We start from the raw sequence: 22695 nt of genomic DNA on the forward strand, positions 1-22695 counted from the left end.
AGGATGAAATAAAATAGATTGAAATGTAACATGTATGTACGAAGTATATGGAATAGAGCTGTCAAAAGTTGACCCGCCCAGAAATACCGACCCGAACCCGATTATTAATCGACCCGTCTGAACTCGGAAAAAATGGTGACCCGAACCCGATCTCACTCAACCTAAACCAACCCTAGACCCGAGTTAACCCGAGTATTTGAGACCCGAACCCGAACATGACCCGACCCGAATATAACCCGTAAATTATTGACCTGAACCAAACCCGACGTGAATCGAAATTGACCCAAACCCGTTTTAACCCGTCAAAACCCGAATTTAACCCGACCTGTTAATAACCTGACCTGAATTCAACCCTACTTGTTCTTAACTCGACCCGAATTTAACCCGACCTGTTACTGACCCGACTCGAAATTCAACCCGATCTATTACAAACCCGACCCGAAATCAACACGACTTGTTATTGACCCGATCCGAAATCAACTCGACTTAATATTTTATACGAAGTACATCTTTATTATTGTAGATATTGACTAGCTAATTAAAGATATATGCTATATATATATATTGTAATCTACTTGTAAAGTCATAACTTCGTAAGGCTAAAGCTACTCTATGTTAATTTGAAAGTATTCTGTCTTTACTTGAATTGAACTCGCAAATTATTGACTTGAACCAAACTTGACTTGAACCCAAGAATGACCTGACTTGGAGATGACCTGACTTGGAGATGACCTGACCTGAATATAACCTGCAAATTATTGACTTAAACCGAACCCGACTTAAACCCGAGAATGATCCGACCTGATCATAACTTGCAAATTATTGACTTGAACCGAACCCGACTCAAATCCGAGAATGACCCTAACCCGTTTTAACTCGTGAAAATCCGAATTAAATTCAACCTATTATTCACCCGATTCGAATGTAACCCGACTTGTTATTAACCCGACCCAAACCTGACAAGATGTATGACCTTGACGTAACCCGACTCAAGCATGACCCAACCCGAACCCGACCCGCATAGGTTACGACATTAACCCAAATTGACCCGACCCACACTTACCCGATCCAAACCCGACCCGCTTACCCGAATTGACAGCTCTAGTATGGAATAGTATCTATTTGTAGAAAACTAACAAACAAATAATTGTAGATTTTTTTTTTTTTTAAGTAATACAAAAAAAAAAAAAAAACCATAAGATAACACATGTCTTTGCGGATGTGTCTTTTAGTATATAGTTATTAATTGATTGATTATTTATGTCTTTTCTCTACTACGTATTTTTTTAAATTTTTTGGACACTTTATACAGTAGCCGTATCCTAAATATTAATCAAGAGACTCCCTCTTTAGGGCTGAGGTGTCAAACACGACACTTAAAAGACGAGTCCTGGTAATATTGGTTGGTATCAATGCAGTATATTAGAATAATATTTGACTATATTAATTTATTGTTTTTACGGAACTACATTAATAATATACGGAGTATGTATCAAACCCAAAATCTTGCCTTATTTCTCATGACATAGTAATATCTACAAAGTGATTGTGACTTGCGGTACAAGTGAATGAATGTGCAACTGACAAACACAAATTGATACGATGGAAGAGCTCATGTCATTTTCGGCATGATGATCCAAGCTCTCATTTGTACAAGATACAATCGTTCAGAGAAACGTGACAATTATGCCTCTGATTGGCCTACATTTTCATCGACTGCAGTGGTAGAGTTAAGGAGTGAGTCTTGAGATTCATCTGTGTCAAAAGGTTGGGATTCGTGTTTAGCTGCAGCTTGCAACACCCGATTTTGGATATCTAATGATGAAGGTGAGACTGGAAGTCCATTGCCGTTAGTTTCTAGTTTTCCAGTAGCCCGTGAGATGGCCTGCGCTCCAAGTTTCACCGGAGAAAGCAACAAACTTCACAGAAGCATCAAAATCAAATGGAACATCGTTAATAGAAAAAGTTGACACACTAAAACATACGTCATAGTGATAAGCTAAACTTCCAAGTTACATGGGATGACAAGCCTTTGCATACTTCTAAAAGGTTATGAAATGCTAGAGAAAACATCTAAGGTTGAGCACTGTTTTATGTATATTATTTAAGGATAATCTTCTTCCTACTTCCTACCCAGCTCTTGGAGGAAGTGCAGTTACCCACGTTGAATTGTATTGAAGGAAAGATTTTCAAAGAAATGAATTACATGAACCAGATAAATCTATCGAAGAGAGCAATTTCAGAGTGAAATGAACCAGAAAAGTCAGGCAACATATTCAATCAATGATGTATCTAGTAACCAAGTGTGAATCCAAGTAAAACAGCAGTACTTAATTAAACACTATTAATTGCTTTGTTGATATATCTAGGCAAGCATTTACATACTGCAATAGTGGCTGCTTTATCTTAGCTTTTGATGAATGCCGACATGAACGGTACTCTAATGTGCCTTAAGAGTCTCACCTTTTAAGCAAGGTAAAGAAGGATCATATGTACGCAGCCTTAACCCTATGGCCCTATGGTGCAGAGAGGCTGATTTCAATGGTCTAAATCTACTATGCAAGAAGGGCCATCTGCTACTGCACAACAAATATGAATGCAACTGGTTTTCACAAGTCATTTCAAGTCCTTTTGACCCTTCTAAGTCATTTCAACTGGTTTTCTTATAAGATCACATAGGAATAATTCACATTGGTTTATGGAACCTCTAATTATGGAATATGGAATTACCAAAGCTTGAACAACACCCTAAGCTATCCATCATCTAATCTATTTTGATGCCAAGGAGAAAAATACTAGATCAGTCAGCAGCCTACAATTATACAAAGTATTTTGAACATGTAAGTATTATCTCCAGAGAGGCTGCTTATAGCATCAGTCAATATCTTATCCCTTTTTCCCAAAAAAAAAAAAAAAAAAAAAAAAAAAAAAAAAAGAGAGAGAGAGAGAGATGAATACATAATCACTCAAAGAATAAAGCATACCAGAAAATGCAATCAAGTTGCAACTGATTGAACCTTTCATTAGGCAATGTAAAGTATAGAAGACATTACCTGACATCATTCTTGAAATCTTCAGAATCCTCATAAGAAGTCACTCGACGATATATGGTCTATTATGTTGGAGAAAAAACGAGGAGAAATATAATAAGTATATAAAATGAAGTAGAGGTAACAGCCATTAGGGCAATAAAAATTCTTTAAAACATCACTAACATCACAAGAACATCATTAACAAAAGTATACACACTTAAACATTACTATAGTTGGTATTTTTCTAGGGAAACCATTATTATATACACACCCATGTTATACTATTATAGTATAGGCAAATTAGGTGCCTGCCTCAATTAATTCCTCAATGGCACATTGAAAAACGGAGTTAATGCCAGCAAAAGTTCACACAACACGAACCGGACACGCAAATAACAAAGTGTCAAGGGTTTTCGGATCCAATTTATTAAATGAGTCAACACGACACCACAAATTTAACTAAACAGATCGGGTTAGTGTTGAGATTCCTAACAAAAAACCAACATGATTCAACCCGCCTGAGAAAAATAACTAATAATTTACAGATTAATGATAAATCTTTAGAATGAGGCTAACTTTTTTTCGAATATGACACGACAATATGACACAACCGGACATGGAAAAAGAAAGTTACTGTCAAGGGTTTCAGATACATTTAATCAAACACGATACAACTCATTTATTTAAAGGGTTTGGGTTAGTGTTGAGGTTCCCCAATCCATTTATCTTCGATTACAAACAAGGCATGGCAAGATATGACACGTTTGCAAGCTCTAGATGAAGTATAGTCTCATCATGATCAGCATCTCAGTAGCACAAAGATTGATTGATTGATTATTCCATTAGCTACTTTGATGCACCACTTGGAAAAAGAACGTGTATATAACTGGAACATTTTGCTTTGCACCGGGCCACTGGTCATCCAAATAAATTGAAACAGTTACAATGACATGTGAGATCCATATGGGATATGCATCAGCAGACCCCTAATCCCAAACTCAAAGCTAGTCTTGCCACCTAGCTAGGCAGACTGGAAGAGGGGGGTATTTGGGTCGTTAAATACGAAGTACTAGCTAGGAAGCTTGTAGATACTTTGTTGTATCACTTGCAGGCAAAATGATTATTATCTACCAATAAAAATAAAAAATTCGCTGCTTGCATTGTCAAGAGTCAAAAGCGCAAATAGTCATTTTTTTGGCAAAATTAACCCAAATTCTAACATCAAAATTTACACAAGCTTCTAAAATATTGAACATTGATACACATCCCTCAATCAAATTTCTATCACCAAGAAAAACATGCATGAGTCCTCATTCAATGTTCGTACGTAAAGATTATTTATCCAAAACAAGTTATATTAATTCTAACATTGTACTGTTATAGATAATGATAGTTCTATCCAGAGTTATGGAAATTTACCTGACCAAGGCCAATAATACCAATGAGTTGTAGAGTTTTCTCCCACTCTGAAACCACATAATGTCCTCTTAGCAAATTACAAAGCAAATTGATAACAGTGTTAACAGTTATATATGCTAAAAGAAACAGTGGTTACACCTCAATATATATTCAGAAAACAGAGAAATCAAATAAAGCTAATTTTGTTACATAAAAAGCAGCAATATAAAAAGAAACTTGTTTTTTTGCTTCATTTATAGAGATGACTTCTCATGTATGTGGTATTACAAACTTTACTAGTCTAATATAAGGGAAGATGAAGAAAACAAACCTAGCAACGCATAGAATGAAGCAACAGAACCCTGCATCAAAGCAAATGATATCATATTAATTGTGCATACAAGGTACAATAAGAAAAAAATGCCAGAAAATTGTGGAAGATGTATAGCTGTATTACTTGCATACTCAAAAAGTTTAATGACAACTGAATCTTATATGGTTTTATTCAATGGAAATAACCTTAACTTACCACAATAACCCCCAAGACTTGCACAGGAGTAGGATTCAATTCTTCAAGGATTGCCTCAGCTTCCTGAAAAAGGTTAGAATAGTATGGTCATAAATTCATAAATCATATGAAATGGTGTTCTTGAAGAGGGCACATTCACTCATACATCTATATGTTTATAAACAACAGAAATAGTCACACACTGGTTAAACCAACACCGAACACCCACCACCCTCTCCCCCAAAAATATCTAACATAAAATTTCAAACCATAATACTACCATTAATAATTGACTCAAATCCACAATTGAGAGACTCAGTCCAGCTCAGAGATGTGGAGCATCCTCGCAATTATAAGCACTTTTACATGATTCGACTTAGTGATTTGGTAGAATTTGCTGAGGGACAAAGAAAGATATGATTTGACTTAGTGATTAGGTAAAATTTGCTACGGGACAAAGAAATATTAGCCTTGGGCTTCAATCAGCTTTGAACCGGCCTAGATAGTACCAAATTACGATGTGTGAAATTATAATCATTTGGGAATATGAATCGAATTTAGTCTTCATGGATCACTTGGTGACAAGTAATTGCATGAGTGAACAGTACTCTTAATCACCCAGAAGTAAAGACACATGCTCATATATTTATCACTCTTTTCTCCAACACACATCACACTGTATAGCAATAAATACTTTTCTCCGAAATCTTCTGCATTTACCCATCCCAATTCAAAATAGTCAACCTTAAAATGCCATAGAAATCCTTCATTCCCTCTTTCATCCCTCCATACCCATTTTTCATTCTTAGAACAGATAGATGAAACAGCAGTACTTGACCAAGTGACCTGCCATCTATCATAGTGTTGATTTCTTAGAAAGCCAGACAAATAAAGATTTTGAATATAGTATTTTAATTTCCATACTAAGAAAGACAGTAGATGCTTGTTGGATTGTTAATATGTAGGGACTTCAAGAAGGATAAGTAATACATATACCAATATTGGCAAATGGCAAAAAAACAGTCTAGTAATACAAAAGTTCTAGTACTTCAGCAAATTAAACACAGAGACAAAATTTCAGAAGACTACAAAAATTGACAAAACACTATCGCTTTTAAGAAAATGGATCCACTGATTCCACTCCCATAGTCGATAGTCCTACGGAAAATGTTAATAATTTAGGAACTGCACAAGACTACCTCATTGAGGATAGAAATTGCTGTCTCAGGTTTCAGCTCCTTAGCACGAATGCCATTTTTAACCCAGGACTTGAAACCACCTTGGAGGACATATGGTCTCTGGTACATATAAAACAGATAAGACTGATGAGATCAAAATATTCACAGTCAGGAGATGGTTAACAAAACAAAGAACATACAGAGACAACCATCTCCAAAGATAATTGATATATGGGAGAGAGATCTTATTTGTTGAGATTTTATCACACAAAAATACATCACAGTAAAGATTTGTATACCCTAGAAATACAAAGAACTTACCTTAACCCCGAGTTTCCTTAAGGATCTGGCAATGCCTTTTGCATGACTTCCATCAGCATCCATAACTATGATCTTTGATCTGTCCTATAGGTAACACAAGACTTAATTTGAGATGCAATAATACCCATGAAGAGATGTTATAAGAGAATCTAAGGATGTAGGGGTGAGCCATCAAGCTTTTTACAATGAACAAAATATTTACCCCAAAGGGGATCAACAGATTTACTCAAGTTGGTTTAATGTTTGCTTCAGTGAGATACAAATCAACAGCAAAACAATCTTTTGTATGATTTTTGCATCAAACTCCTATGTAATCATGAAAAGAAGGAAGAAATTTGACATTTCATTGATATGTATTGCACAAATAGAAAAAAGGATGTGCATGGCTAGGGGTTGAAAAAGAAAAAGCAAAATAAAAAGTTGACTGATCTAGATCTTTATGATAACCATTCTAGATGAGGTAAAACCATCGCAATTGTCCTTTTTTTTCCTCAATGTTCTTAAAAATATCAAAAGGTATTATTAGCTGTTGCAATTTGGTACAACTACACCAAGGCATTTGCTGGGAAGACTACAGGCTACAGCACATCCAAGAAGAGGACAACAATTAATTGTTAACCCCAAAATTTTCAGACAGCATCATTACTCTCAGGAGCATAGCAACCAAATAATAAGTTTGTAGAGAAAACAACTTCTCAAAATTCTCCAAAAAACAAATAAGAAAAAGAAAAGGAGTACAGAAAATAATGTCACCAACGTAGACTTGTATCATGCAGAATTCAATATGTTGAAACAGAGTTTAGGGCATTTTGGGCCTTTGGGGTAAAGAGGATTGGTAAAGGTTTTTTTGCTGTAAATTATCAATTAATGGCTCTGGTAAATAAGAAAAAATACAAGGGTAAAAGCATACTTTAACATTCTTCAGATCCCGAATCACCACTGCCGTCAAAGTGTCATCAAGGTCTCTGCTGCTCTTCATTAATTTCCTTAGAGAACTATCAATCTGAATGTACAGAAATTTAAATGCATTTAGAATTTATCTGCCACATAGTAAACTATACTTACTTAAATTACTAAGTTAAGTAACTATAGTAAACTATACAGTATATCTCTTGATTTTGCAGCAAGAACCAATATTTTGCATGTATGAAAAGCAATAATGTCTGAAATCTTCAACAAAATACTGTGAATCAAACCTTGGGCATGGATACATCTGCATATCGAGATCGAGCAGATCGTCTAAGATCAGGGATTCCATCTTGTTGCCTCAGATCCTTCATACAAAAAGATACACCAATAATTACATAAACCTCAATAAAAAAAAAAAAAAAAAAAATGGTGCTAATCACTACTGTAGAATATGAAAAGGCTAGAAAAAAAATGGTTTCTTGCCTCAGGCCTGGTATCTACAAGAACAGCACTTTCCTTCCCTGATACGAGCTCAAAAGCCAATTCAGGAGACAAATCTCCAGCATAGCCACTGTAGGTGACCAGCCAATATACAGCCCTGCACAAATCTGGTAAACAGCATAAATTTCCTGTAAAAGCATGGAATGACCCCAGGCTACACCGAGAGAAAATATCAGAGTCGGGAGTGCAACATCAGTACCATAAAGTAGACGTAGTGCCAACGAAAAGAATGAATGGGACAATAGGATCTGAGGGGTCCAGGCCTAAGCTTCTCTCTAATCCTTCAATGGCAGAATAAACCTGCTCATAAGATCCATGTTTTCAGAGTGAGAAGTATAATCGGCAATAACTAGAGTGATAAATACGAAGTAATAAATAATGTAATTGCACATTCAAGTGAGTCAGTCCATGACAAATTTAGTACTAATGCTGTATATATGATTGCCGCAGGGTGGTAATTGGATTAGATGGAAAAGAATCACCCACACAACAAAAAGCACTAAATTGACAGTTGGATCCAAACCTATGTTTGTATAGAAAAGGATACATATATAGCCTATCATAATAGTTAGGCATGAAGAACACACTGTATCATATTTTTATTATCATGATGAAACAATTGACCAGTAAAAAATTATCAACAAAAAACTTGGCTCAATTCTTACAAATAGATCGAGAGAGACTTGAAGAGGAAGTTACGACTTAACATCACCTGTAAGAAAACCATTCCCACTGGCCTTGAAATTTGACTAGCTTTCTCCTCGAATAATTTAAGTGCATTCTGGATCTCCAGCGGCAGAAGCTCTTTGGAAGTCTCATACGAATAATAGACAAATTTACTCCCCTTAACCAAAGAATCTTCAACCACAAAAATTGTCTTTCTTAACAACTCAAGAGCTAAAACGCCAGCTTTACTGCTGGATTCCTTAAGGTTACTTGGAAGGCTGCTCAATTTAGAACTAGTAAGTTCACCAGCTTGATCAAAAGAAGAGAGCACTTTTGTGGTTAGATTTTCAATTACTTGGTTGCCATCCTTGACAATGTCTGATATCGTCGAATTAATCTTATCCACAGAGCTATTCAAGGCATTCTCCCCCTCACCAAATGAAGCTCTTATTGATTCATTTGTTTGAGAGAGAATATTCTCAAAACTACTGCTGGAAGATGGCAATGGCTCAGCAGTGATGCCTGAAGTGTCAGGCAAGTTACTAGTGCTGTCAGCAACACGATCCAAAATCGAGACAGGCCCTTCACTAGAAGGTTCTAGCAAGATATCAGCACTATTCACCAAGTTGTCTCCTAGTTGTTCTTGTGACACAAAGGCAGAAGAGTCCTCCACATAAGTTAAATGTTGTCCACCTCTAAAAAATGAAGCACTCATCCTTCCGGTAGTGTAATTCCATCCATCCAATAATGTTTTATGTCCTCCATGAAAGTCATAACTGAGAGAACTTGCAGCTTCTTTCTGAAGGCATGCTCCTGGACAAACACCACCTGACAAGCTAGGAATTGTTGTGTCTACCGAAACACATTGAATACCAAACGCCTTTTGCGTTCGAGTGAGGCATCTCATTCCATCATTTAACAAGATCTGCACAACCAATATGATTGATCAATAATAAACTACTTCAACCTTTTATTTGCATTTGCAATCCTAGAGAGCAAAATGCCTAATGATGTTCATTGTTAAAAAAGTTAAAATCCCAACCATCTCTTTAATTTTTAGACCATTCTTTGGAGCAATTACTCTGCAGTTCTTTATATATGTCAACTATCTTAGTTGTTTAAAATCCCGGGAATAATAGTGATGATACACAAGACCTAATACCGAATCCCGTCTACATCACTGTGCTTTATAGCCCCATATACAACCAAATATATATATATATGCATTTCCTAAGAGGCATCAAAAGATTTGAACTTTTAATAATTCCTAATAATCACCTCCCAAGAAGCATATACACAGCATAAGATGATTAAGCATACTAATCAACCTAAACAAACAGCTTCAAAACTAATTAGCAACTTTTGAACTAATTAATAGTGATAATAATCCAAATCAACTACATCTAAATAGTGCATTAAATATGATCATTTCAAATTCAGCTAAATTAATAAAAAAAATCTGAAGCATTATATTATTGTTACCTGTGAGTTAGAAGAACAGCGGGTGGCTGAGCAAACTGGCAACATTTTCTACCCCGGAAAATAAAAATAACCCAATTCTCAAATTCCTTGAATTTCTGCAAAATTAAGCTAAAATCTTAAGACCCATAAGAAATTTATACGAATTTGAAACTGTTTTTCTGAAAACCCAGATAAAATTAATGGCAACAGCAGTTTGTTTCAGCTGTGAAACATCGGAAAATGACAGAATTTTAAGCCAGAAAATGTGTACTCTAAGTAATGACCAATGAAATTGTAGTGTATGAAATCGTGTGGCGTATCGAGGTGTTTAGGTTCATCTATTGAGATTCTCTCTATCGAGTTGTGGACAAAGTTCAACGCTGGTCGTTGTCTATTTGGCATTATCCTTTTTCTATGTTATTTTGTGTATCGCTACTCATATATTAAGGAAATTGCTATCACTTAATAGTCTTCGTTATTAATCTATTAATAACAAATACTGTACTAATTATGGATGACTCTTCAATCAAAACAAACCGCTACCACTTATTTACTTAGGTCTTGTTTGGTAAATGGCTTTTAGTTGGCTTTTTAGTGGTTTTTTTATTGGCTTTTTGGCTTTTTTTTTTTTTTCAAACACCCAAAATACTTGTTTGGTAAATGATTTTTCAGCTTTTCCGTCAAAAAAAAAAAACTAATGGCCTTATTTGGCAAATGACTATTGGTGGTTAGCTGGTTCACTTGGCTTGTTTGACCAGCTGGAATGTTTGGCTATTTAAAATGGCTTTTGAAATTGTCTGTTTAAGCTGGTTGTTTATAAAAGTGTTTGGTAAATTTAGTTTGTAGTTGTTGGCCGTTATTAGACAATTTGTGGGCCAACAAAAAAAGCTACTAAAAGCAGTTTTTTCATTTTGTCTTAAAAGCCAGCTTTTTTCGCTGAAAGAAAAGGCAATTACCAAACAATTTTTTTGGTTGTTTGACCACATAAGAAAGGTAAAAGCCAAAAGCTAACCAAAGAGCCACCAAAAAGCCATTGACCACACATGACCAATAAGACTAGTTATTTTGTTTTGGCTTTTTATTAAACAAATTACTTCTTTATACATAGTGATATGTCTGTTGTTATTTATTTATTATGTATCCTTGTTAATCTAAGCTTGGGCCTTTGGGATAGGGATGTTTAATACCCCTTCTCAACCTAATAAAAATGGGTGGTTAATAGGTTTGGACTTCACTCTCTTCTCAGAAAGCTTGTCGTCATTTTGGCTATTCTAAAAGACCCTTATTGCACTCTCTTAGAAGATCTAGTGAAATGGTTTGACCTCTTGGATCGTGTATGTGGTGTCGATGTTCAATGGTTGATTGGTGGTGCAGTGTTGTAAATATAGCTTAAAATTTTCTCTCTTTTTGCTTACTACTAGTTTTCTTTGTTGTCACCTTGTTTTCCATTATTTGTTTTGGGCTTTTTCCTCTCATTCTAACTTAAAAAGGAAAGCCTTAGGAAAAAGGATTATTGACCTCAAAAACATCAACTTAGTTGCTTGACAAAAGGTTGTATACCTTTGAAGATGACATGTGATGCTTTCATATTGGACTTGTGTTTATCAGTAGGCATTACCCAATATTGCACTTATTAGCTAAATTTTTGATAAATAATCTTGTAATTACATTTACACAAATAAAACTAGTGAAAATCAAGTAGTAAAAAGAACTAATGAAAATCAACTAAGGGCATGTTTAATAAGTTTGATTTATACAGCAAACACTTCGTACGAGTCAAGAATAATATAGTCTCAAGATAAAACTTATCCTTCTCGAAATGTAAAAGGTTTGTAGTTAAAGGTGTCCTTATAACATGTCTTAGAATGAAGGATGCCTTTATCGTAGGTTAAACACGAACGGAAAAACTTACTTTAACTAATAAACTTTTGAAAAAAATATATGAAAAACTTAGTTCAAGCATATGTCTACATAGTTCACATGCATAACTTCAAGCATATCACAAGAAGCAATAATTTTACTAAAGAAAAACTCATTACAGTGTAAGTTTGTATACGTAGTTACGTACACACCGATTTATAAGAGCATTTACATTGGTTCAACAAAAAGGCATGTTGACAAATAAAACAAAACTAGTTTTTGGTATATATATATATATATATATATATATATATATATATATATATATATATATATATATAGATGCTAACAACTTACTTGCTAGTGTGGAGTGACACCTGTCATAGCTAGGAGAGAAATATTATGTTTATAGGGATATGTAGTCTCACACGTTTCATTCAACACATTCCAAGGCTTATATGTAGTAGCTTGTATGTGCTGGATTATCTTTTGGTTGCAAAATTTTGGCCACTTTTCCCTATTTTCTACAAATACACAAGATTGTAGCTATCTTAACACTATGTTTGGATAACAATAGTGAAGGGAAAAAGGAAGGAAAGGGAAGGAAAAAGAGGGAAGGGAAAGGGAGGTGAGGGGAGGGGGAAGAAGACCTTCTATTTTCCTTCCAAATCTCTCCAATAATGAAGGGATTTGATATATTAAAAGTGGGAGGAAAATAGATCCCTCCAATTCCCCCCTTCCCTTCTTACATTAGATATCCAAACAAGGAAAGATGCATCCCTCCATTTTAATATTCTCTTCTTTTCCCTCCATTTCTCTCTACCCAAACACAGCGTAAGAGGGGGTTGTATTTTGAACCCCAACACTTGTAGTTTAGGAAACCTTATGTGTCACAAAGAGTTTGAATAGGGTTGTAGCTTCTATAGTGGATGTTATAATGATTTCTATTGCCTAAGAGGTAGACACCTAAGTAAATACTTATTTACATACTCACACATTATACATATGTTTTCTCAGTGGAAGCATCTTGAAAAGTTAGCTTTGCAGGTTATTGTAAGCTCTCCAATAAATTATATAGCCCTTATGTCAACGTTATTAGTTTCTTAAATGTATATAATTTTGTATTTTAATCCGCAATACTAGTCGTCTATTGCGTGTGGGTTGCAAATTGTTGCATGTAAGAAGTTTTCATCATTATCACTTATGTTTAATTATTAATTACCTTATTTCAACAACCTTAATACTCTGTAATATCGTAAATCCAAAACTCAAAAACTAATCTCAAATACGAGTGCATAACTGCATATAGCCGCATAGCACCTATTTATTTAGCATGTATATAGGAGGGCGTTTAGGGTTTTCAATTTTTTTTTCGTTTGATTTTTTTTTTTTTTTTTTTTTTTTTTTTTTTTTTTTTTTACAGTGGTACATTCATGTGTACTATTATGCTACAGTAGTACATTCATGTGTACTATTATGCTACAACGGTATATTCATGTATACTATTATGCATGTATAATATAATGTACCATTAAGTATAAGTTGTCTTAAAAGTATTTTTTGTGTACTATTATGTACGTAGTGATACTTTTTACCAACATATTTTCCACAAAAATTCCTTCCACCTTGGCCCACTTTCATTTGACAAAGTTCAACTTAATTGCAAGAATGTCATCCTATATGTTTGCGCCTATAGTTATTCCTTAAATACTTCTTCCATTCTTGAAAGTTCGACTCACTTTACATTTACGCGATCTCCAATGCGCATATTTAACCATCAATATTTTTGACAATGCACAAGCTAAATTTTTAAAAAATTTATATTTAAAAAAATTATAATTTTTACTATGTGAATTTAATAAAATCTCACATACTAATTAATTTCTTTGTCAATAAATCATAAAATGAGCTTAAAGTTACTCCATATGTACTTGGTATGATGGTAGTATAGAATACTCGAGACTTCACTCAAAGCACTACCCTACAAAACTTCATTTCAAAATTGCACTCTCACAAATCATCACATACCACACCTCCACCAACTAAACCCTACACCAAACTTAAATCACCCGTCCATTTCATCAAAACACTTAAATCAACGGTCAAAACACCTCGTTCCCACCATAACAAACATAAACCCAACCACTCCAGATCATCATTTTGAAGCACTTTCTCAAACACCAAAAATCGCAAAAACCTGAAAACCCTTCTTCTCATTTCACTCGAAACAGAGAAAACCCAACACACTCTCGAACTTCCCCACTCTCTCTCCTCCGCCGTCGCTTTCTCTCTCCACTCGTAACCATTTTCTCTCTCTTCATTTCTTCGTTGTTGTTGCGATCTAGCTTCATTATCGTATTTTTGAATCTTATTGTTTTGATTTATATTATATAGTTTTTTAATTTTATTCTGATGTTGATTATGAAGTTATTTATGTTGAAATTGTTCGATTTGATTTGTTTTTAGGTTATTAATCAGTTTGTGAGGTTTCAGAGTTGAAGTTTCAGTTACTTTAGTCTACTATTATGGCGGTATGTTTTTGTTTTTGTAATATGATGCTTTGCTTAATAAATTGGAGCGTACTAGACTCAGACTAATCTGGATTTGAGTTCCGGGGTTGGCGGTTTATTTAGGTTTTGGTGAAATGGGGTTGAATGTTTTAATGAATTTGTGTATGATTTGGGTGTTGTGTAGGTTGATAGAATCCTGAAAGATGAAGCTTCTGAGGAGAAGGGAGATCGTGCTAGAATGGTGAGTTTCTTGTTTGCTAGATTGGAGTTTAGCTGTTTATAGTGTAATCTGTATGTTATGTCGCACTCGATAATTGGGATATTTTTTTACAATTTGTTTATGTTGATGTTGTTTTATGCATGATATAAGCTGATTGATTTGTGAATATAAATCTGATGAATATAAATAGAGAGAAACTCATGGAATAAAATTCTGCTTCCTAAATCTGATGAGTATTCTTTACAAGGTTTAGAAGCTTGAATAGACATATGAATGTGTACTGAAGGTGGTTAACCTAGACTTTGGTATGGCCATATGGGTGTTAGGTATTGGTAATTTGGTGTGCTTTGGGATGTCTGATTTTTCATAGCTCATTAATTGATACATAGATGCATCTTCTTAAATTTGGACACAATTGTAGGAATATGCCATTTTCTCAATGGTTGTTTGAATAATAGATTTGCTTCATGTAATCAAATCCCTTGTTTCTAATGCCTAGGTTCACTGCCACTCATTTTCTTTCCCATCATAGTGTATTACTTGTGTAATTAAATGTCATAAAGCATTCAGCTATTCGACAACAATTATCTCTGCATCGGAGGCAAATTCCATTCTCATATCCTTGTGGTGTTGTGTAAACAAACTTATGTGACAAACACCATGTCAAAGTGGGTATAACATTGGTTTTAATAATAGACTTAGAAAGAACAAAATTTAGTTTTAACATTATGTTCATGTTTTTCCCCATTAAGCATGAGAGCATGGCGAAAATAAAGAAGTATATGGTTTTTTAATTGAAAATCGTACTGGAATAATGAAAGTTTGTGCATAATGTAATATTTTACCTTTAAAGGGTAAACTAGTGATTGTCTCACCCGATTATTGCTTAAAGATTAGGAGTTTGAGATTTTAATATTGTTCATTTTGAATCATAAAACAATGACATTGAAATAGTGGTACCCATTTTTCATTTCAAAGGTCATGTGTTTGATTCTTGGCATCCACAATGTTTATTTTCTATCAATGAGGGGCTATGATGATATTAAAGCTTTGGATGAGAGGAAGGTGTTTTGTAGCACATAAACTTTCTTAGGAACGCTTTTTAATACTTCCTATATTGCTATAGATTAAACAGGTGCTTAATGGGTGGGAATATTGCACCATTTTAAGTCATCAAAAGAAAAATGTTATAAGTGTTTGAATGCTTGAATATGGGACATGTGGCATTAATTGCTTGTAAAAATTTTGACTTTTATTATTTGGTTGACAAAGTTTTATTCTTTTTAACTCTATTTTATCAGGCTACATTTATTGGTGCACTTGCGATTGTAGACTTAATCAAAACAACTCTGGGACCAAAGGGAATGGTATTGTTCTCATTTCTCACGAATCTTAACCCAATATTTTAATTTTAAGCTTTTGTGATCTATTTCATGTATGTGATTGTGCTCCAACATTGACTTATTATGCTCTATTCATTTGTTTGTTATAGGACAAGATTTTGCAGTCAACTGGTCGAGGTCATAATGTTACTGTGACAAATGATGGAGCGACAATCATGAAGTCCCTTCACATTGATAATCCTGCAGCCAAAGTTCTTATTGGTATCCTTTAAAGGTTCCCCCCCCTCCCCCCCTTCTTCTATTATTTTATGGTCTTTGTTCAAATGGATGAAAGAATCACATGAATACACCGTACACTGTTATTATGTAGCTAATTATTTCTCATGAATCTTGACAACCGAATCTTTCAATTTAAAGGGTTTTTTTTTTTTTTTTTTTTTTTTTTTTTTTTTTTTTTTTTTTCAATTTTTTATTCCCTACTTCATGTTGTTATTGTTGAAACAACAGGCAGTCTTATTTTTTATATTAGCACACTATAAAGAATGAGATATTAACACTAAGCATGTCCAGAGGGGAAAATTGAGGTGTGTTATATGTTTGTCTGTACTTTTGTAGAAATCGTTGGTGTGTATATTTTAGTTGATTGAAGGATAAGTAGTTTGGACCACTGAGGTTCTTGTTGCATGTTGTCCTTAACCTGAAGTCAGATATTTCAAAGACACAAGATGATGAAGTTGGTGATGGGACAACATCAGTTGTTGTCTTGGCTGGAGAGCTGTTAAGAGAGGCTGAAAAGCTGGTTGCAATGAAAATTCATCCCATGACCATAATAGCAGGTTAGTAATTTGAGCTTTGGAAGTTTTGTTGTTATTGGTATGTGGGTATGCAGATGTTCCTCATGCTGCTAAATTTATTTAATTTTCTTTGATCCTTCTCTTCAGTATAGTTTATCCTTCCTTTCTGTTAGGTTGTTTGCTTGTTTTTCGTCAATGAGATTTCTCCTCGGAATTAGATTCCTTGATTTGGTGTTCTAAGTAGTTTGGTAAGCTCATTGAACAATGTAGGGATTAGAATAGCATGAGGTTAGAGTAACTCAAGTCTACCTCAGACCAGCCCAACTTAATTGGTTAGACCTGGTGTTGGTGGTCTGGCTCTGAATTGTCGTTGGTGTCGGGTGTGAGGCCCAACTTTTCTGTCTTAATTTATTGGACCCAACTTCTTTTAAGGTGCTGTGTGACCTGTCCCTATGCTGAAGATTCGGACTGAAGCTTTAAAAGGAAGCCCATATATTATAACTGTATAATGTAAGAAGATAAAGTGTGAAGCTTGCTATACATCTTCAAGAAAAGGGATTTGGTAATCTTTGAGTGAATTACATGCCCATGTTGTTATGTATGGAAGCATCTTAACCAGCTTGTTACATGTGCATGTCCTTTTTATATGTTATCTAGTATTTGATAGTTGTCGTTTGGCTGGAAATTTACCAGCAGTACTAGTCTTCGAAGGAAAAAATTTGAAGTGCAATATAAACTCTTTAATTTTTCATAATTGTTGTGTTTAATCACTTGGTTGAGCATGATAAAAAATCAACTCAATTTCAATTTCTTCAGTTTTCAAGATTTAAATATGAGAACCCAGTATCAAATACTGCCATATTTTGTGTTCTCAGCTTCTCAGTCCTACTACAGAGATTTTTGAAAATTAAGGGAGTTAATCGTTATTCAACTTGCCCCTCGGATTTTTTTTTGCATAAGCATGGGTTTTGGGTGCTTGTATTGTTTTTGTCTTGGTGAAGTGAAGAGGAAAAAACTTGGAGCAAATGCATATTGGTCATGCTTCTTGTAATGAAGTTACCAGGCTCTGTTCCCTGTGATAATCCATGGTACTGTATCTGTGTGCTGGCCAACAATTGCCAGTATCTACATTGTCTATTGGTTAATTTTTTCGGCTTTCAGTCTCACGGACATTAAGGGCGCTATGACTAATCTTTGTGAACAGTTTACTAGTTTAGTTTCAGTAGTTATCTCGAGAGACTCATATGCTATGATTTTGGGTGTAGTGAATTGAATCTTTAATCCAATTGCTATTTAGTTACTTATTAGTTAGTGCCTTTTCTTTTTAAAATGGAGAATTGTGGCTGGTGGTACCCCCATCTTCCTGTAACCTGCACAAAGACTCACCTGCCAATTAGCTTCCCCTGTATAGAAGTATACCATATTAGGCTATGGTCCTATGGCTCTGTCTGAAAGAATTGGTCCAACTTAGGTTGCTGGTTATTGGCAATAACTATACGATGGATGGTCTCCTATGTCGAAATATAGCATGCTTTTCCTCAATTTTTTTTTTCCCCCTATTGGTCATCAATTTAGTCGAGCGTTCTGTAATCTATGTATTGGTTATCTTTTTTGTTAATGTTAATTGTGTGCTTTACTTTTTACTGGCTAGTATAAACATGCTATTTCCAGCTGAATTTTATGTTTCTGACAATACGAGCCTCTGATTTTATGTCATAAAGGTTATAGGGGTGGCTTCTCATGTTGCTCTGAGTTCTGACTATTGAGGTTTTGAAATTTTGTCATCCAGGTTATAGAATGGCTTCTGAATGCGCTCATAATGCATTGCTGAAGAGGGTGATTGACAACAAACAAGATACAGGTACTGATATTAGCTGTCCTCATTTAAACTTTCTTTCATAATTGCATTTTGTAATTTCTCATGGAGGTATGACCTCCAATACAATGCAGATAAATTCAGGTCAGACTTGATGAACATCGCAATGACTACACTGAGTTCAAAAATATTGTCCCAAGACAAGGAACACTTTGCCAATATGGCAGTGGATGCAGTTATGAGGCTGAAGGTGAACAAATTAAAGCATTATGGCTTCTGCTTAACTCAACTGTACTGTCGTGTTCATGCAGTATTTTTGCTTGGGTGTGATGACAGTAGAGTTTATTTTTTTGATCCTCTAATTTATGTGGTGTTCTTGACAATTTGCAGGGCAGCACAAACCTGGAGGCCATCCAGATCATCAAGAAACCTGGAGGATCCCTGAGAGATTCATTTTTAGATGAAGGGTATGCCTTTTCTCCTAAGCTATTTCATAAATTCACTAGTAGTAGATTTGCAGTAGTTTTGTTTCCTTTTTTTGTTTCTCTAGTTACATTTTAGATTTTCATTAGTTTATGTGAATTACAAACTGTGTACTTTTTATTAATAGTTATTTTATTTTTTTCAATTACTGAACTGACTTGCATGAATGAGACCTGCATTTTTGTAAATTTGTTGCCATCAAAAGTAAATAGAAAATGTTTTCATTTGTTGAATATTATATCAATATTTTTGAAAAATTATTATTGTTAATATTTTTTATTTAAAAATTGTTTTCATCTCCATGGCTTGTGAACTTATGTGAATTTTTTACTTCTACAGATTTATTTTGGACAAAAAGATTGGTGTTGGACAACCGAAGCGTATAGAAAATGCTAATATTTTAGTGGCAAACACTGCAATGGACACAGACAAGGTTAAGATCTATGGGGCGCGTGTACGTGTTGATTCAATGGCTAAGGTGGCTGAGATCGAGGGAGCAGAAAAGGACAAGATGAGGGAGAAAGTGAAGAAGATTATTGGTCATGGAATTAATTGTTTTGTTAACCGGCAGTTAATCTACAATTTCCCAGAGGAACTCTTTGCTGATGCTGGAGTGCTTGCCATCGAGCATGCTGATTTTGATGGTATTGAACGCCTTGCTCTGGTGACTGGTGGGGAGATTGCATCAACCTTTGATAATCCCGAATCTGTTAAACTTGGACATTGCAAATTGATAGAGGAAATTATGATTGGGGAAGACAAGCTAATTCATTTCTCTGGAGTTGAGATGGGACAGGCGTGCACAATTGTACTGAGAGGTGCAAGGTATGTATTTCTCCATTTTTATTCCTCTCATTTATGCTTCATTTTTTAGATGCAATGCTTTTCTTATTTTACTGTTTTCCATAGTTGCTACCATTCTGTTTTTGGTAAATTCCAAGTGCAGAATTACCCAAATGCGTTTGTCTGTTTAACCCTATCATCTCTCTTTAACTCTTCACATATCAAATCCCCACAACCTCTAATCATCAAAACAACATAACCGTAGATCACCCCTTCCAACCTATCAGTACTTCATTATTACATCATCTACAACTCATTACCACCTCTTTTAATCCTATTGAATCTCCATCATTTTTATCTTCTACACACAAGCTCTCAACTAATCCCACCGTTCATCAAAGCCACCTCCCTTACTGCCATATCTTTGCTGATCATCAAAGCCACCACCCATCTTTGTGGCGAAAAAGTACTAACAAACACTGCCACATCAACCATCAGATGATCTCTCTTTTCTGTTTCTCGATTTTGTCTTTATTTCTCCTCTTTATCTCCTTATTTTCTCAAGTTTTCAGTGTGGTTGACTTCATTTTTTAGTGTTGGCAATGGTTGCTTCTATAAACAACAGAAGAAGTAGTATCTTCCTTCATCTTTCTCAATAATTTCCATTAAAATGAAATAGATGTGATCTTGTGCATGCTATTCATTTCACTTTAGTATTCCTTCCTTACTTTTTTCCAGCTGGAATAAGTTTGGTTTACTGCTTGTCAATATAAAAAGGTCGGTGTACTGATCTGCTTGACTTTTTATTGGAACATCGCTGTGGTGGTGTTGGATTAAGTTGCTATTGCCTTTTTTTTAAAGAAGAGACTTCTGTCAATCTGTCTAATGTTTGGTAATCAGCTGAAGGAGCTGACAATAAAGGAAATGATAGTGCCCCATAAACAAAGCCTTGAGATAATATTGTCATATGTAATTGGCTATGCATGACTGCTTATTACATATTGAAGATGTTCCTCTGATGTTAGCAATTGAAAACTTCATGCGCCCTGCTGCTCCTCAATTTCTTCTGAATATTTCTTCTGTTTTGAATTTTTCCTTATTGGTTTGAGAGCTGAGCGTAATTGTACAGATTAGATGACCAATATTCTTTTTTTGCCTTCACAAATTGATATAGAAATTGGTAGTGTATATCATCTGAATCTGAACTGAGGGAGTCAATATTTACATATTTCGAGTTTTCGACGCTTTGCTACTGATACTGCCCTTGTTTAGAGCCTTATTGAAGGCATTGACATTGGCCTTAGAATATTTGGAAAACCTTACATTTGCTGTTAATTGGCTAATTCATCTTTACCTACATGTGTGTGCGTGAATTATTCTTTTGGTAGATTTATAAATTTGTTGACAGGCATTATCCGTGACTACCTGTTTTATTGCCTGTGTATATCTTGAGTTAAACATATCTTGCTATTTTTATGCAGTGAGCACGTGCTTGATGAGGCTGAAAGGTCTTTACACGATGCCCTGTGTGTGCTGTCGCAGACGGTGAATGATAGCAGGGTTTTGCTTGGGGGTGGTTGGCCTGAAATGGTCATGGCAAAAGAGATAGATGATCTTGCTAGAAAAACTCCTGGAAAGAAGTCTCATGCCATTGAAGCTTTCTCACGGGCACTCCAGGCGATACCGACTATTATTGCTGACAATGCTGGATTAGACAGTGCAGAGTTGATTTCAAAGCTTCGTGCAGAGCACCACAAGGAAGACAGTACTGCAGGAATAGATGTGATCACTGGAGCTGTAAGTAGACTTCCAATCTTTATTCTAAAACATGCTAATATGGGCTGTGTTGGCCGCTTTAACTATATGCATTTAATTACTGATGCTATAGTGGGCCATATTTCTGTCTATTGCTTCTTATCAATTGCAGTGTCGTCTACCACAAGTAGATTGTTGTCAGTTATGCAAGTGCATGTTAGAACATTGTACTGGAAATAGAAAAGTCACGCTCTATGTTACTTATGGACTGCTAGCATAATAGGCTACAGTGAAATTTGCCCATTTACTGGATAGATGGGTTGATGGGACATAATTCTCTATTATATTCACATGGATCAATGGTTAAATTGTTGGGATATCGGTCGTAACTATTTGTGGTTTTGAATTCTGTAAACCCCTCCCCTTGTGAGTTTTTGAGGTTTGCCTCTTTCTTTTCTTATAATCATGTAATTAATGTTCAAGAAATTGGATTCCTGCAGGTCGGAGATATGTCTGTTCTGGGAATCTCAGAGTCTTTTAAGGTAAAGCAGGCTGTTTTATTATCTGCTATTGAAGCAGCTGAAGGACTCCTTAGGGTTGACGAGATCATCAGATGTGCCCCAAGGAGGAGAGAAGATAGAATGTAAAGCTGAGATTTGGTTTGTATCATCGGACCTTAGATTTTGTACTAGTGTTTTTTTTTTCTTGATTTAGAAGGCAGTCTGGGATTTTGCTTTTCTTCCCTGTGCAATATGCTGTTCCGTGGCATATTATGAATTTGTTGCTGCGATGGTGTTGAATGTTCAAGCTGATATTTTGTACATTGAATATTGCAACATTAAAGTTTTGGTGGAAGAACAGCAAGTGTGAATTGGTGTAAGAATAGGAATTTCTTAAACTTGATATAATTACGACTTTTTGTGACTTAATCAAGTAAAATTGATTTTGTTTTAGCGATAGGAAATGGCTTCTTGGAGACAATGGTGACTATTGCTTATTTTCGGATAGCTCTTTTCACCCGTGTTCCCCTCCCTCCTAAATCGCTAGCTTTTGATGTCTTTTCAAAAGAAGTACTACGGTTTTGACTGCTGTAAAGCCTGTGGCTGTAGTTTCAAACATCTTGTATTAGTAAAAACTAAGAAACCAAGCGAAACAAA

General features: G+C 35.1%; 2 protein-coding genes across 2 annotated transcripts; one reads left to right on the top strand and one right to left on the bottom strand.

Annotated features, from left to right (window-relative positions):
- Positions 1–1488: 1488 nt before the first annotated feature.
- Positions 1489–10309, bottom strand: LOC145582932 (uncharacterized). Its single transcript, XM_081639996.1, has 13 exons — positions 9996–10309; positions 8560–9438; positions 8047–8147; positions 7830–7944; positions 7634–7711; positions 7348–7440; positions 6438–6521; positions 6138–6236; positions 4960–5022; positions 4762–4792; positions 4452–4498; positions 3054–3112; positions 1489–1919 (listed from the first exon to the last, which is right to left on the bottom strand). The coding sequence occupies exons 1-13, from the start codon at positions 10038–10040 to the stop codon at positions 1685–1687; spliced, it is 1929 nt and encodes a 642-aa protein (XP_081496122.1). The 5' UTR covers positions 10041–10309; the 3' UTR covers positions 1489–1684.
- A 3690-nt stretch (positions 10310–13999) lies between these two features.
- On the top strand, positions 14000–22409 carry LOC145582933 (T-complex protein 1 subunit beta-like). The gene is made up of 12 exons (XM_081639997.1): positions 14000–14132; positions 14301–14365; positions 14529–14585; positions 15866–15931; positions 16057–16168; positions 16615–16743; positions 18491–18562; positions 18652–18767; positions 18908–18984; positions 19340–19825; positions 21265–21580; positions 22039–22409. Exons 2-12 carry the CDS (start codon positions 14360–14362, stop codon positions 22183–22185), a joined length of 1584 nt encoding a protein of 527 aa, XP_081496123.1. The 5' UTR covers positions 14000–14132; positions 14301–14359; the 3' UTR covers positions 22186–22409.
- The last annotated feature ends 286 nt before the right edge of the window (positions 22410–22695 follow it).

The sequence above is a fragment of the Chenopodium album genome, chromosome 15 (assembly GCF_948465745.1).
Source record: "Chenopodium album chromosome 15, dcCheAlbu1.1, whole genome shotgun sequence".
Lineage (NCBI taxonomy): Eukaryota > Viridiplantae > Streptophyta > Magnoliopsida > Caryophyllales > Amaranthaceae > Chenopodium > Chenopodium album.

Coding starts and splice junctions, on each gene's coding strand:
- LOC145582933 (XM_081639997.1), top strand. Junction 15,932..16,056: donor CTCTGGGACCAAAGGGAATG/GTATTGTTCTCA, acceptor TGTTTGTTATAG/GACAAGATTTTGCAGTCAAC. Junction 19,826..21,264: donor ATTGTACTGAGAGGTGCAAG/GTATGTATTTCT, acceptor ATTTTTATGCAG/TGAGCACGTGCTTGATGAGG.
- LOC145582932 (XM_081639996.1), bottom strand. CDS start 10,040: ATGTTGCCAGTTTGCTCAGCCACCCGCTGTTCTTCTAACTCACAG. Junction 9,439..9,995: donor GCTGTTCTTCTAACTCACAG/GTAACAATAATA, acceptor TTGGTTGTGCAG/ATCTTGTTAAATGATGGAAT. Junction 3,113..4,451: donor GTATTATTGGCCTTGGTCAG/GTAAATTTCCAT, acceptor CCAACATAATAG/ACCATATATCGTCGAGTGAC.